The sequence below is a fragment of the Propithecus coquereli genome, unplaced genomic scaffold (genome assembly GCF_000956105.1).
Source record: "Propithecus coquereli isolate 6110/MARCELLA unplaced genomic scaffold, Pcoq_1.0 Scaffold12, whole genome shotgun sequence".
Taxonomy (NCBI): domain Eukaryota; kingdom Metazoa; phylum Chordata; class Mammalia; order Primates; family Indriidae; genus Propithecus; species Propithecus coquereli.
Window position 1 is genome coordinate 10,927,559 of NW_012136080.1, and position 14,570 is coordinate 10,942,128.

Here is a 14,570-nt window from a genome sequence, read left to right on the forward strand (position 1 = left end):
ATAAGTATTACTTTTTCTAAGCCTTAGTCTTATGTTCCAAGTGCTAACCCAATTTACAGTTTTAATTCAGCTAAACTGCAGGTTCAGCTAATTCAGCTAGACTAAGGATTAAATGGCACCATATTACAAAAACACAGCATTCTTTGGGTAAAGACTACAAATCCATACATGTAACAATCTAAAGAGACTGCTAAAAGTAATTCCATTTCTACAGAGTCCATCTCAAGAGATCTCAAGAAAGTCCTATAACTTTTTTAAAAAATAGGATAAAACTGATAGATAAAGCATGCGATAGAGAATGATTTTCCCCCTGAAACACTCAGAAGCACCATAACCTCAGACGAAATAAAGGGATTGCCATAATACCCACAAAAAAAACAAATATCCAGGTATCCTCAACTACTAAAGTCTTCCCTTTTGGGGCCATTCCTGTCAGACTTTCCTCTAAGGGGTCACTTCCAGAATCCACAAAGTCCCAACACAAGAACTCCATCAATTTTTCAAATTAATTCCCCAAACGACAAAGCTAAAAAGGTAAATAGAACCACCAGCCGAACCAAAGCCAAGTTCTCCTTTCCCTTCAAGGTATTCAAAATAAGAGAGCGGCCCAGAAGTACAGAATCAGTCCAAACTGCAACACATCCAAAGCAAGACCTAAAAAGGTACTGAAGCTAAAAAAGGTCTGCTACCTGACGATTCATTCACTATTTTAAAACATGCTTATGGGTCCCAAGATTTGGAGGCTGTCTCGAACATTTGGTACCCTTATAACTTCTCCCTCATTTTTCTGTAAAAGTATAACCGGAAAGTATGAGCACAGTAGCGTGGCCTCTACACTGCGGCATCAAAACCCCAGCCAAAGGGTTTTAAGTTTAGTCTAAAACGTGAATGTTGAGGTATCCAAAATCCAGGATCCTAGAATAACACGCTTAGGAAGGGTCAAGAAACTTTGTGTGGCAGGGAAGAAAAACTGCATGGGCGCTTGACTCTAAGGAACAGGGAGGAGGTTTGAAGAAGCAGTAAAGAAGATGGAAGGGGGTGGATCCGCGTCTCTCGCGGCGGCCGAGGGGTCCCCAGTGCCGCGGGACAGCAAGGGCGAAGGCGGGAGGCCCGGAGGCTGACCCGGGGCGGAGGCCAGGCAAGGACCACACCTCCCGGCCGGCAGGGCAGGCAGAGGCCAGGGCCACGAGGCGCACCCGGGTGCTGGAAGGGGATGGCGAGCGCTGGGGGCGGGGAAGGGACTCGCCCGAGGTCCGTGGCCCGCGGCCGGAAGCAGCCCCCGCCGGCCGACCCGCCCGCCCCGGCCCGGGCGGCCCCACTCACCGATCAGCCGGCGCACCTCGTCCTCGCTCAGGTAGAGGCTCACGCTGGGCCCCGCGGCCGCAGGCGGCAGCTCGGCGGGCCGCAGGGCCGGGGCGGCGGCAGCGCCAGGCGCGGGCAGCAGCGGCAGCAGTGCGAGCAGAAGCAGCAGCGGCGGCGGCGGAGCCCTCAGGCCGCGGGCCCCTGGGAGGCGGCCCCGGCTCGGCCGCCCCAGCCGCGCCGCGCCGCGCATGGCCACCGCCGCCGCCGCCGAGGAGAAGCGACTGCTGCCCGCCGCGCCGCCGCCCACCCCCGGCCCCGAGCCCCTCACAGCCCCGAGCCGGGGGCGGCCGCCCAGCTCATCGCGCCGCCAGCCCGTGGCAGCCAGTCGCCGCTTCAGACCGCCAGAGCGCGCCCCCGCTGCCACCGCCTCTTCGGCGGCATCGTCCACTGAACGAGGCTGCCCGCGGAGGCGCGCCCGTGCGCGCCGCCGCCGCCCCGGGAGCTCGCACGCACCGCCCGTTCCGGGCGGGTTAGCGCTTGGACTGTGGAGTACCTTGGTCGGGACCGAGGGCTCTCCGGTCACCCTCTCTACGACAGCCTGTCCCCGCCCCACGTTGTCACTGCGTCTTTAGTTTGCTTGTCTATTGTCTGTAACCCTCCTTCCCCGACGGAGCGTCCAGGCAGGCAGGCCCGGCCGCGCGTGCGGCCAAATAGGCGCTCCAGGTCCACGGAAATACCTGGATGTTGCTGCTCTGGTTGCAAAAGAAAAACATGATTTTTGTTTAGTGAGAAAATTCAGATAAGTAGAAATCACCCTTTATCCCACCATCGGAGATCAACTTTAACATTTCCATATCTATTTTCATGGATTTGTATTATATACATTTGTTTTATGGAAAGAGCTTAGCAAACTTTAGTAACCTTATTTTTACCCATTACTATTTTTATTTTTTATAATCCACACCACTATAATATGCCCGTGTCTGGGGTTGTTAATCTGTGATCCATGCCAGGCTTTGACAGTCCCCCAGTAATATGAAATTGTGTGCAAAAGTGTGTGTCTCTCAGTGTGCATTTGCATCTATGTACATTGTTGTATGTGAAGTGGTATGTACCTTACGTTTTATCATTTGTTGTAAGGAGTCCCTGTCTCCCATCCCCAAGAGGTTAAGAACCACAGATACACCTCTTCTATTTTATGGGCAGAAGAGCCCGTGGTGTATTTTTGTGAGCCGCCCACCATCACGGTTAAACTTGTTCCAGGAACCCACCCCATCTCTGGATGAGGCTCCCAAGTGTCCATCCTTAGCTTGAGGTCACCTTGTCCCAGGGGACAGGTCCTGGTCCTGACCCCAAGCTTCCCACCAGGCCCCGCACCTGGGGAAGCAGCTGCTCTGGGCTAGGCCCAGCTTCAGGGCACAGTTGCTCCAGCTGCAGTGAGGCCCCAGGAGGTGGCTATTTTTATCTTCTGGGAAGGGAAGGGAAAAAAAGAGACTGATGAGGAGGGAAGTCCTGAACTTGATTTTCTTCTTCTCCAACAAGAGAGATGAATTTGGTTTAGAGATAAGCTACCCTCCATTTGTCAAGCTTCAGTCCCCCAGCACAGAATATTACACCTATCATCCTACGGGAAGAGGCTGGGAAGAGGGTAAGAGCTAAGGAAAAGTATTCCATCAAACAAGATAAAAACCACAAAAGTCAGCAAAAATACCTCTTTGGGGGTAGCCACTGCTACCTAGTAGGGGTCCAAGACTCTGCCAGGATGGACTTGGGGCTGGAAACATGCTGCCTAAACAGGAATCTCAATTCAGACAGGAGGCATTTTTTTTAAAAGATGGCATATTCCCTGCATTTTTTAAAAGAGGCTCACAGTCCCCAAATAAGGAAGCTCCTATCTTCTAGAGCTTCTTTAGTACTTCTAGGTCCCCTCTTGTCAGTGACTTCTTGAGGCGGTCTGTGATGTAAACAGCACAGGGCTGTCAGTCAGGCCTGGCTGGGTTCTGGTACTTATTAATCCTGTGGTCTTGGGAAAATGAAAGTCTTCAAGCCTTAGTTTCCTCACTCATAAAACTGGGGTGAGAATGCCTGACTCCCAGGGCTTTTACAGGATTTAATTGGAGAAGATATCAGTAAAACACCTAGGCAGACAGTTGGTATGTGTCACATCTATTGTTATTGTTATTATAAGAAATCCTTTCCCTTTAATGACCACTTCCTATGTAAGTTTCATCATCAGTTACCTCCAAACAGTTCAAAGGAGGAATCTTTAAGAACTTCATTCAATAGCACCATGCCTGGCCTAGAGCCTGAGCCCAATAAACATAGGTGCCATGTGTCATGCTAGGCATTGGGAACACAGGGATGAACAGAGTGCTTCCTTGAGGACTTTGATAAACAAATGTTTAGTCACGTTTTCATCAATGCTGTGAACAAGTTTAATGGTTCTCAAAGTGTGGTTCCCAGACCAGCATTATCATTATCACCTGGGAACTAGTAGAAATGCAAATTCCTGGGCTCTAGCCCAGGTCAACAGAGTTGGCAACTCCAGGGGTGAGGACTGGCAATCTGTGCCTTCCCAAGCCCTCCAGGTGATTCTGACTCTGGCCGCTCAGTTAAGAAGATCTCAGCTCTGCTGTCTCTCCTTTGGTCTGTCATAGTTGTCTCCTTTCTCCCTTACTCCTTCCATCTGTTCCCAACACAGCAGCCAGAGCCATCCTGTTAAACATCAACCTGACTGGGTCACTCTCTGGCTTTCAGACCACCAGTGGCTCCCCAATTCATCTGGAATAAAAGGCAAAGTTCTTAGGAGGTGTCAAGGCAGTTCTCACTCTTCATCTTTCTCCCCTCCTCTGACTTTATCTCCTTCTACTCTCCCCAGTACTCTCCCCCATGGCTCCAGCCACAATGGCTTCCTTGCTGTTCTTCCAACATACCAGACACAATTCTACATCAGGGCCTTTGCGCTGCTGTTCCCTATGTCTAGAATGTTCTTTCCTCTGACATCTACATGGCTTCCTCTCTTACCTCCTTCAAATCTATACTCGAATGTTTACTTCTGAATAAGGTTAAAATTGCAAACTTCCCAACACTACTCATTAAACCCTCAGAGAAGGAACAGGTTCCCAGTCTCTCCTGTCTCTGTGGGTCACTTGGTCCCACACAAAGTTCTTCCCACAATTCCCAACTCATCCTTGAAGAGGAGGTTTCCTTTCCCTCCCCTGCCAAGGTGTGGGTGGCAACTTATGAAATTTCCCAGTAAGCCTCAGCTTGGAAATATTGGGAAGCCCTGACCTCAGCCTCCTGAGGTTTCCTTGCCCTGGGGGAAATGAAGGCCACAGTCATCATCACACTCCACACGCTGGCCCCGCTCCTGGTTTTGTTTGTCATGGTGGTTGACCTTATTCTCCTCCTTCAGGAAACATATTTCAGAAGGCTGGGAAAATACCATGAGCAGGACTTGTTGTTTCATTGTTCCTAAAAAAGGCCAGCCTTGGGCTTGAGATGCCATGGATGTGGGGACAAGGCCACATGGAGATATCAGGTATTTCATATGCGGACTCTGGTGCCTGCTGAAAGTATCTACTGGCTGGTGCCCACAAGGATAGGTGCCCAGGGGACAACTCCCCAGCCTGGACCTGACTATGCCCACTTAGCTGGGGGAGGGGTCGGAAGGGGTGGCTCTAAGTTCTGAAATCGACCCCTTCCATTGCAAGATCGGTTGGAAATGCTGCTGTCTGTAAACCTCCTCTTTCCACAAGTACTATATTAACCCGTTTGCATTGTAAAAGAGTCAAGTGGCATGAAAGTATATGAAGTAAAATATAAACAATCCCCTCCACACACGCACTCATCTGTCTTCCTGCACCGCGCAATTTGGTGTATGTTCTTGTGACCCTTTCTCTGGGCATTTATTTACACATATATGTATTTAAACACACACACAACTATGTGTGTGTGGTTTTTTCCATTCTTACAGAAATGAAATCATGCAAAAAGTAATGGTTCTACACAATTTATTTTTTGACTGATCAAAATAAGTTGAGATCTTGGAGCATGCTCATGTGACAGGTAATACAGGCACCTCCGTGGCATTCTTTTGTTGGGAGGGACTCATGGATTTCACCAGTTCTGGTAATAGACCTCCACCTTGTACATACATCTTTGTGTACATATGTAGATATTTAAAAGGGTGGATTCTCTGATATGAAATTTCTGAGTCAAATGGAGTCATGGTTTAATTTTGATAGATTCTGTTGAATTGTCTTCCAAAAGACTTTACCAATATACATTTCCACCAGTGGCATAAATGAGAGAGACACGGTAATATATCAGTGCTTTTCATTTTGCTTCTGACAGTCTAGGGAAAGAAAAGTTATTCATTGATGTTTAATCTACGTTGCCCTCTTGTATATTTTTGCCTATTCAATTTAATTTTTTGTTTTTTTTAAGAGACAGATCTGGCTGGAGTGCAGTGGCGTGATCATAACGCACTGCAGCCTGGCACTCCCAGGCTCGAGCAATCCTCTTGCCTCAGCCTCCCAAGCAGCTGGGACTACAGGTGTACACCACCACGCCTGGCTAATTTATCTTATTTTTTTGTAGAGACAGAGTCTCGGTATGTTTTCCAGGCTGGCCTCAAACTTCTGGCCTCAAGTGATCCTACTGCCTCAGTCTCCCAAAGTGCTGGGACTTCAGGCATGAGCCACCACATCCAGCCTCAATTTACTTTTTGAAATATCTGTCCAAATTTTCTGCCTATTTTTTACTTGGATCGTTGTCTTCCTATTGATTTGTAGGTGTTTTCTTTTTACTGTATCTCTTGCCATTTAACTTCGCTTATGATGTTCTTTGTTTAATTTAAATTTTGGATTTCTATTTTGGATAAATCTGACAATCTTTTCCTTTATGGTTTCTACATTCTATGTTTTGCTTAAGAAGAACTGTAAAATTAGTAATTTTTTGTATTTTTGTATTTTTCTCTTTAAAAAAAAAATTAGTTCCTTCATCCATCTGGAATTTATGTTTACGTACAGCACATGACACAGTTTTATTTTTTCCATATGGTAAACCATTTGTCCTAAATACTATTTACTGTATTTATTGAAAATTCCACTTAGTAGTTATATCTAAGTTTAAACAAAGCAAGAACCTCAACCTGCTTTCACTTCCCTCCTCCCTCACACACCTTCTGCATTGAGATCACCTAGAACTACACTGGCCAGCACAGCAGATGCTAGCCGCATGTCGCTATCATACTCGAGATGTGGCTGGTGGAAATGATGTGCTGTAAGTATAAAATACATACCGCATATGGAAAACTTGGCATGAAAAAAAAGAATGTAAAATATCTCATTAGTAATTTTTATATTCATTGAATGTTAAAGTGTCAATATTTTAGATATACTGTGTTAAAATATATTATTAAAATGTATTTCACCCATTTCTTTTGATCTTTTTTTGACTTAGCTACTAGAAAATTGTATATATGGCTTACATTATATTTCTGTTGGGCAGTCTTGATCTAGATATTAGTTCCAGATTGTTCAATATTTCATTTTAAAAATTACATTTTTTCAGCCAGATGTGGTGGCTCATGCCTGTAATACCAGAACTTTGGAAGGCCAAGGTGGGAGACTGCTCAAGGCCAGGAGTTCGAGACCAGCCTGGGCAACATAGCAAGACCCTATCTCTACAAAAAAATAAATAAATAAGAAAAATTAGCCAGGCATGGTGGTGCACACCTGCAGTCCTAGCTACTCAGGAGGCTGAGGCAGGATTGCTTGAGCCCAGGAGTTTGAAGTTGTAGTGAGCTATGATTACACCAGTGCGCTCCAGCCTGGGCAACACAATGAGACTCTGTCTGTAAAAAAACAAAAAAGAAAGAAAGAAAATTACATTTTTCATAGCACTTTAAACAATTGACAGATTGTGTGAGCTACAGTAACTGAAACTAAAATAGGTAGGTGATCCTATGAGCAGCCACGGTATCATAGGTGACCTTCATCTGTTGCAAACAATATTTTTCTTTTAACCACAGACCTCAAAGTTGAGTTGTTAGGCTCAAATATGCAAAATTTCAGTCAGCCCAAGGGGAAAAATAAATTCTGCAAAAATGATAAATCTATCATCAAAGTAAATTTTATATTGGCATTTGAAGCATGAGAAACATTCGTATTCCATGTCTTGGGCTGAAAGCCTGGAGAAGCCTGTTCATCATCCTAAGGGGAGCCAGGGATCTTTGTAAGTTGGAAGGAAGTGAATATCTCACAGAAGATGGAGGTGAGTGGCCACCAGGACCCTGAATGGGGATCCACATGGGGGTGACAGTCTAGGACCAAAGTGGAGAGACTTTCTTGGGCTGAGGGGGCCTAAGAATCTAAAGAGTGGGTTGTGCATGTGGTGGACACAAGTTGTACCCTAAAATCCATTCTCCCCTTTGTCCATACCCATAGAATTTTTGCTGTACAAATCTCCCAGTCTCCTCGTAGTTCACTAAGTTCTTGCCAGTGGAATATGAGTAAAAGTGATGTGTGCAACTTCTGCTCCCTCCCTTCCTGCAGGTGTGACAGCAATTCAACTAGATGGTGAAGGTGATCACAGTGCCTAGAGGGAGATGGAGGGACATGGTAGACTACTGTCAGCCAAGAGGGGCCAGACTATTATGTGAGAGAGAAACTTTTAACTTACTAAAGCCATTTGAGGCTTTGTTACAGTGGCTTCATCTTAACCTAACTAATTCAATGTATTTAGTCTGGCCTCTCAGAACGCAGGATCTTTTGCCTGAAGTTCTTGACCTTGACCAGTTATTTTGTAGAGCATTGCTCAATTGGTGTTGCCTGCATTTCCTCGTGATTAGATTCAGGTTGTGCATTTTTAGCAGGAATATTACAGAAATGATATATTCTCAGTGCATCATATAAGGAGTCACAGGGTATCAGTTTGGTCCATCGCTGTGATGATAACTTTAATCACTTGGTTAGGGTTAAGGTCTCTGATACATTTCTTCAATGTAAAGTTACTATTTTCCCTTTGTATTGATAAGAAATTTGGGGGGAGATTACTTTGAGATTATGTAAATCTCCTATTCCTCATGAAACCTTTATTCGCTAGTTTGATCACACACTGATAATTTTTTAACTTTGTTGTTCCTTCCATAGTTAGTGGGCATTTAACCATAAGGGAGACCTTTCTCCCATTTATTTATTTACTTATCTGTCTGGATTCATGAATTCTTATTTTATTTAATGGATTACAATCCATTACTATCATTACATATTGGTTGTTGTTTTTTTTTTTTTTTTTTTTTTTTGAGACAGAGTCTCACTCTGTTGCCCGGGCTAGAGTGCCGTGGCGTCAGCCTAGCTCACAGCAACCTTAAGCGATCCTCCTGCCTCAGCCTCCCGTGTAGCTGGGACTACAGGCACTCGCCACCATGCCCGGCTAATATCATTACATATTTTCATGCTCAAATTGTCCCAGATGTGGCCAGTAGGAGCAAGTTGGTTCCTGTGTCCAGCTGGTTCCTGTGTCCTTTTAATATGTCTCTAGCACTCATTGAGTGTTTTCTTACTTTTTGGAACAACAAAATAGTCTCGTCTTCTCTTGTACTTTTCTGCTTCAGCCCTAGAATCATTTTTTTCTTAGGAACCCCAGTTCTGTTTCATAAAGAATGGTATTTAGAAACCAAGATTTGGGAGCTAGGTGTGCTCATTGTTACTGGGGTATAATTGCTTGCATACCCTTTCAGGAGAAAGAGCAAACAAACAAATGTATCTTATGTATATATATGTCTGTGTATGTATGTACACATATACATACATAAATCTGTAAAACCCAAGAGTTCATGTCATTGCTTCTGATTCCAATCCCCCATCCCTCCCTCCTTACTCCCTGTTTGTAACTCCCTTCTCTGACAGTAAGAAACCTGGCCCCCATTACCCTTGATGAATCTGCTTATTCGCTCAATCCTTCCAAAGATGAGCAAACTCCTGGCCCTGCCTATTGAAACTCAGCCCCGGACACACCAGTCTCCACCCCCGCTTTCACCCCCAGGCACGCCAGTCAAAAGCTTTGCCTCCATGAAGGGGAAAGGGAAGAAAAAAGGGCATGTTAGAAAGCTGGGCCCCTGACACTCCATCCCCCACCTCCTGGGTATGCTGGTCAAAATCTCAGTCACTAAGTCACTTTTTAATCTATGTCTGTTATATTGTTCGGTTCATCTTTTTCATTTACAAATTTGCCGTAACTTTTATTTTGATTTATATATTTTCAGATTTTTACTCTTTTACTGCAGCCAGTTCTGGCTTTTAAAAAATTATAATAATACTGTATCTAACATGTATGGAGCACTTATTATTGGCTTGTTACTGAGCTAAGTGTTTTTACATGGTTATCTCACTTAATTCTCAAAGCAAGCCCATGAGATTGATATGATTTAAATCCTCATTTTACAGATTAGGAAACTGAGGCACAAATTAGGTAATTTGCTAGTGCCATCCACACATGTAGAACATAATACAGCTAGAAATGGATTTCAGGCAGTTTGATTCCTGAGCCCATGTTCTCAACCATTCTGGACCAATTGATTATAGGTATTTAAACTTTCCTCTTTGCTCACCTCTTTCCTCAGACATCAGTTTCTAGGGTTATCCTGCTGCTCTCCTTCAGGGTACCGGTTTTCCTCAGATACTTCTTGGCTGTTGATTACCTGCCGTTTTTGTGAATGTTGATCTTTGAGAATGCAGGTTCTGTGATGAGAGTGTGCTTCTGGTGAGTGTGGGAGCCTCTGCTAGCTATTTTTTGCTATGAGGCCTGTCTGTCTGTCCTGGCAGTTACTTGCTGCCAGAACATCACTCTGCCTCTCTGGCCCCGGTCCCCAGACAGTGCCTTATCCTGGGGCCAACACCACTGCTAACCCCTGCTCAGCACAAGAGGAGCAGGGAAAAGGGTTTCACCAGCCCTGTCGCTCCAAATTACATATCCTGGTGGTTGCCCCAGGGTACCCTCCCATTCTTGGGGTCCATTGACTCTGAATTTGGAGCTGTTCCAGAACCACTTCCAGCTCCAAAGCAGGACTTTTCTGGGAGTATTTTAGGCTGTGGTTTTTCTCTGATCTTGTTTCTGTTAATTTGATACCATTTGCTTTCTGTCTTTTAGGGGATGTCTCAATTTTTCTAATTCATTTATAAGAAATAAAATACTTCTGCATGACAAACTACTATAAACAAAGTCAAAACGCAAAAGACTGACAAAAAATCTTTGCAGTTCTCATCACAGTCAAACGACTGTGTTATAGGATGAAATTTACCTCCTCCACCCCTTCCTCCTACCTTTTCTCCTTTCTCCCCTTTTTTTCAAATATTTCCCACTTTATGGGATTTGGGGTTCAAGGGGAGGAACAGTGGATCTGTACACCTAGTTTTCTACCTGGTTCTGTCCTTATCTCTCTAATTCTTTTTTTTTTTTTTCTGAGATAAGATCTCCTTCTCATGCCCAGGCTAGAGTGCAGTGACATCACCTTAGCTCACAGCAACCTCAAACTCCTGGGCTCAAGTGATCCTCCTGTCTCAGCCTCCTGAGTAGGTGGGACTACAGGCACTCGCCACCATGCCTGACTAATTTTTTTGTCTATTTTTTGTAGAGACACGGGGTCTCACTATGTTGCTCAGGCTCTGTCACCCAGGGTAGAGTGCAGTGGCACAATCATAGCTCACTACAGCCTCGGACTCCTGTCACTTCTCTAATTCTTAATCTCTGGTGGACACTATCACATTCAAAATAGCATAATCCTTCGTTTTAGTCAGGGTTCTCCTTCAAAACAGATTCAGTAGGAGATAGACATTGATTTTAAGGAATTGGCTCATGCAATTGTGGCAACTAGAAAGTCTGAGATTTGTAGGGCAGGATTGCGGGCTGGAAATTCTGGGAAGAGCTGATGTTGCAGTCTCGATTCTGAAATCTATAGGCTAGAAATTCAGACAGGGTTTCAATGTTGTAGTTTTGAGTCAGAATTGCATTTTTTTCTGGAAACCCCAGTCTTTGCTGTTAAGGCCTTCACCTGATTGGATGGGCCCACTCATATAATGGAAGGTAATTTGCTTCACTCCAAGTCTACAGATTTAAATGTTAATCACATCTTACAAATACTTTCACAGCACCATGGAGACTGGTATTTGACCAAATAGCTGGGTACCATAGCCTAGCCAAGCTGACACACAAACTTAACTGTCACAGCCAGCTTTCCTATTCTTCCCCTTTTCACTGCTCATAGTTATTCATGTTATTCATTGTTGTTGATGTGAAGCAAGTTCACAACATGTTGACTCCTGTGCTCGGCTACACGACACTTCCCAGGCACCTGTGCTATAATAGTGATCGTAAGGGTGTCATTCTTATTCAGGTGTCAGAGTCACTCCAAGGTTTTCCCAACCCTACCTGGAGGGAAGCTCTCTGGGGACTAGGGTCTCAGTGGAGTGAATTTCCCTTCCCTGACTTAATTGTTTTACCAAATTTGTCTCTCACATTTTCCTATCTTTTACTGCCAATATAATCATAGCAAATATAACAGCATCCCTTGTATATTTGTGACATGATGCATTCTTGAGAAATATCATTTTTTTTTTTTTTTGAGACAGAGTCTCGCTTTGTTGCCCTGGCTAGAGTGAGTGCCGTGGCGTCAGCCTAGCTCACAGCAACCTCAAACTCCTGGGCTCAAGCGATCCTCCTGCCTCAGCCTCCTGAGTAGCTGGGACTACAGGCATGCGCCACCATGCCTGGCTAATTTTTTCTCCATATATATGTTTAGTTGTCCAGATCATTTCTTTCTATTTTTTGGTAGAGACGGGGTCTCGCTCTTGCTCAGGCTGGTCTCGAACTCCTGACCTTGAGCCATCCACCCGCCTCGGCCTCCCAGAGTGTTAGGATTACAGGCGTGAGCCACCGCGCCCGGCCTACGAGAAATATCCTTTTTTTTTTAAGTGATGTTGTTGGGGTGCCTGCTGTGAGTTCATCAGCCAAAAAAAAAGGCATTTTTCCTCCATATTCAAGAGGATATTTAGGTCATGCTATCCTTAAATATGTAAGGTCAAACTGGCTCCCTGAACCCCCCCAGCAGAGTGTTAACAGACCTGTGCTCTCAGGAGCTTGGTCAAAGCAGATAAATTGGATGAATAGGAAGTGAGGGTGAGGCCTGAGGTTAGTGCTTTCAGGAAAGGAGGAATGTATCCAGCTGTCAAGAAAACCTCACTGAGGCCGGGGAGAGGAGTATCCGAGGCACTGTAAGGAGGCTGGATGTCTGCGGATCCTGAGTAGTGACCCTGGTTGTCACAGGGGCTCCTGTAGCTAAGCCTGTCTGTGACGAAACCCCTGGGAGGGCCATTTCAGAGTCCTGCCTGGAATGGCAGTGGAGTCCACATCTGCCTAGCAGAAGTTACACTGATGACCTTCTTGGGGATCTACCATGACCAAAGTCACATCTCCCCCAATTGTTCTGGACTAGACAACCTCAGGATTCTGGTATGACCTGAAGGAAGGGGCAAGAGTCTCAGAAAATGGCTGGTATGACTTCTTGCCGACCATGGCGAGTGCATCTCAGAGCCAGATTTTATTTAGTTGAGAAAAATAAAGGTATGTATCATCCTCATGCTTTGAGTACTGTGGAGCAGTCTTTACCTATTTAGTATGTGTTCTTTTAGATCTGACCTCATTCTCGGGTTCCTTCAGCTAGATCTTGTCTTTTCCCCCAAAGCCTGCTCTGTGGAGTTCCTTCCTTTACTCAGAATATCCCTTCTGCCTGGAGTCTGTCTCCACTCAATTCTATCAGGAAATATATGAGCCCCTGCAGAAAAAACTCCCGGAGTTCCTCATCCTTCCTGCAGAAAATGATTATTGTCTTTATGTGTGGTCAGTTTGTATTACCTAAAACCCCTGCTTAATGCAATGCCTGCATCTCCTCAAAGTAAGCATTTTTCTGCAAGGTCAGCTAGAGTTCCCAGACTCTGTTCCATGATATGCCAGCTTGGTAAGAGGCTAATCATCCCACCAAACTCTTTGTCCAATAAGTTTGGGAAACATAGCATATCAGTCAGTGCTTGATTTTGGAAAATCAAATGCACATCAATATATTGAAGATTATGAGAAGTCCTGTTAAACTTTATTTGACTCAATAGTGTCCATACTTCTTTAACTGCAGGACAGTTTTCTCATGGCACACCTATTGGCATCACCAGTCCTGGAGACCCAGTTTGGGAAATTTGTGCAGTGGAAGGAGCACTAGATTTGCAATGAACGGAACTTTGTCCTGGTCTACTTGACCCCCCTTGATGGGATCACTGTGCTTCCATGGAGCAACCTCTTCCCATTTGCAAAATGAGTGAGTAGACTTGGTGTTTTTAATCAGACCCATGACCAAATTTGACTTTTTGGTGATCACAATTAGGAAATTGGGGCCTGTGAGAGGAGCTTAGAGTTTATCCAAGAATAAGGAGAGAGCACTAAATAGCAGCGACGTCAGACAGATCTGGGCTGGACCCCTGCTTCCTCCTTCCCTCCAATTCTGTGACCCCAGGCAAGTGGAGTTAATAATGACAACTCTGGAGAGAGCGGGACGTCCGGCTTCTCACTGGGAACCCTCGTGCCGTCAGCAACCAAAGAGAGAATTAACTATGGGTGATGTTGAGAAAGGCAAGAAGATTTTTGTTCAGAAGTGTGCCCAGTGCCACACTGTGGAAAAGGGAGGCAAGCACAAGATTGGGCCAAATCTCCATGGTCTCTTTGGGCGGAAGACAGGTCAGGCTGCTGGATTCTCTTACACAGACGCCAATAAGAACAAAGGCATCACCTGGGGAGAGGATACACTGATGGAGTATTTGGAGAATCCCAAGAAGTACATCCCTGGAACAAAAATGATCTTCGCCAGCATTAAGAAGAAGGGAGAAAGGGCAGACTTGATAGCTTATCTCAAAAAAGCCACTAATGAGTAATAATTGGCCACTGTCTTATTTATTACAAACCGGAAATATCATAACTTTTTTTATGTGTACCATAATTTAATTGGTCTCATACATCAGAATTCAGATCATGAAAGAGTGACAGAATATTTTTGTTGGACAGTCCTGATTTAACTAAGACTGGCTTGTGGTTAATTCGGTTTTTTGAATTTTGATAGTAATTCCAATACAGTAAATGCTATCACTGTTTTCCCCTTCTGAAGATATGATTGGATTAATTAGTAGTGTTCAACTTTTCACAAGGATGGTAAATTGCCATTT

General features: G+C 44.9%; 1 protein-coding gene and 1 pseudogene across 3 annotated transcripts in view; one reads left to right on the top strand and one right to left on the bottom strand.

The window, feature by feature from the left end:
• RYK (receptor-like tyrosine kinase) overlaps positions 1-1,636 on the bottom strand; it is a 103,443-nt gene extending 101,807 nt beyond the window's left edge. Inside the window, exon 1 of one of the 2 annotated variants that reach the window (XM_012664570.1) lies at positions 1,324-1,636. In XM_012664570.1, the coding sequence (XP_012520024.1) occupies positions 1,324-1,552 (229 nt within the window). In that variant the 5' untranslated portion in view covers positions 1,553-1,636. The remainder of the gene's footprint in view (positions 1-1,323) is intronic. The other variant, XM_012664565.1, reaches the window with a different exon arrangement.
• A 12,259-nt stretch (positions 1,637-13,895) lies between these two features.
• Positions 13,896-14,515, top strand: LOC105826264 (annotated as a pseudogene). Its single transcript, XR_001138302.1, has one exon. The product of XR_001138302.1 is annotated as a cytochrome c, somatic pseudogene (transcript).
• The last annotated feature ends 55 nt before the right edge of the window (positions 14,516-14,570 follow it).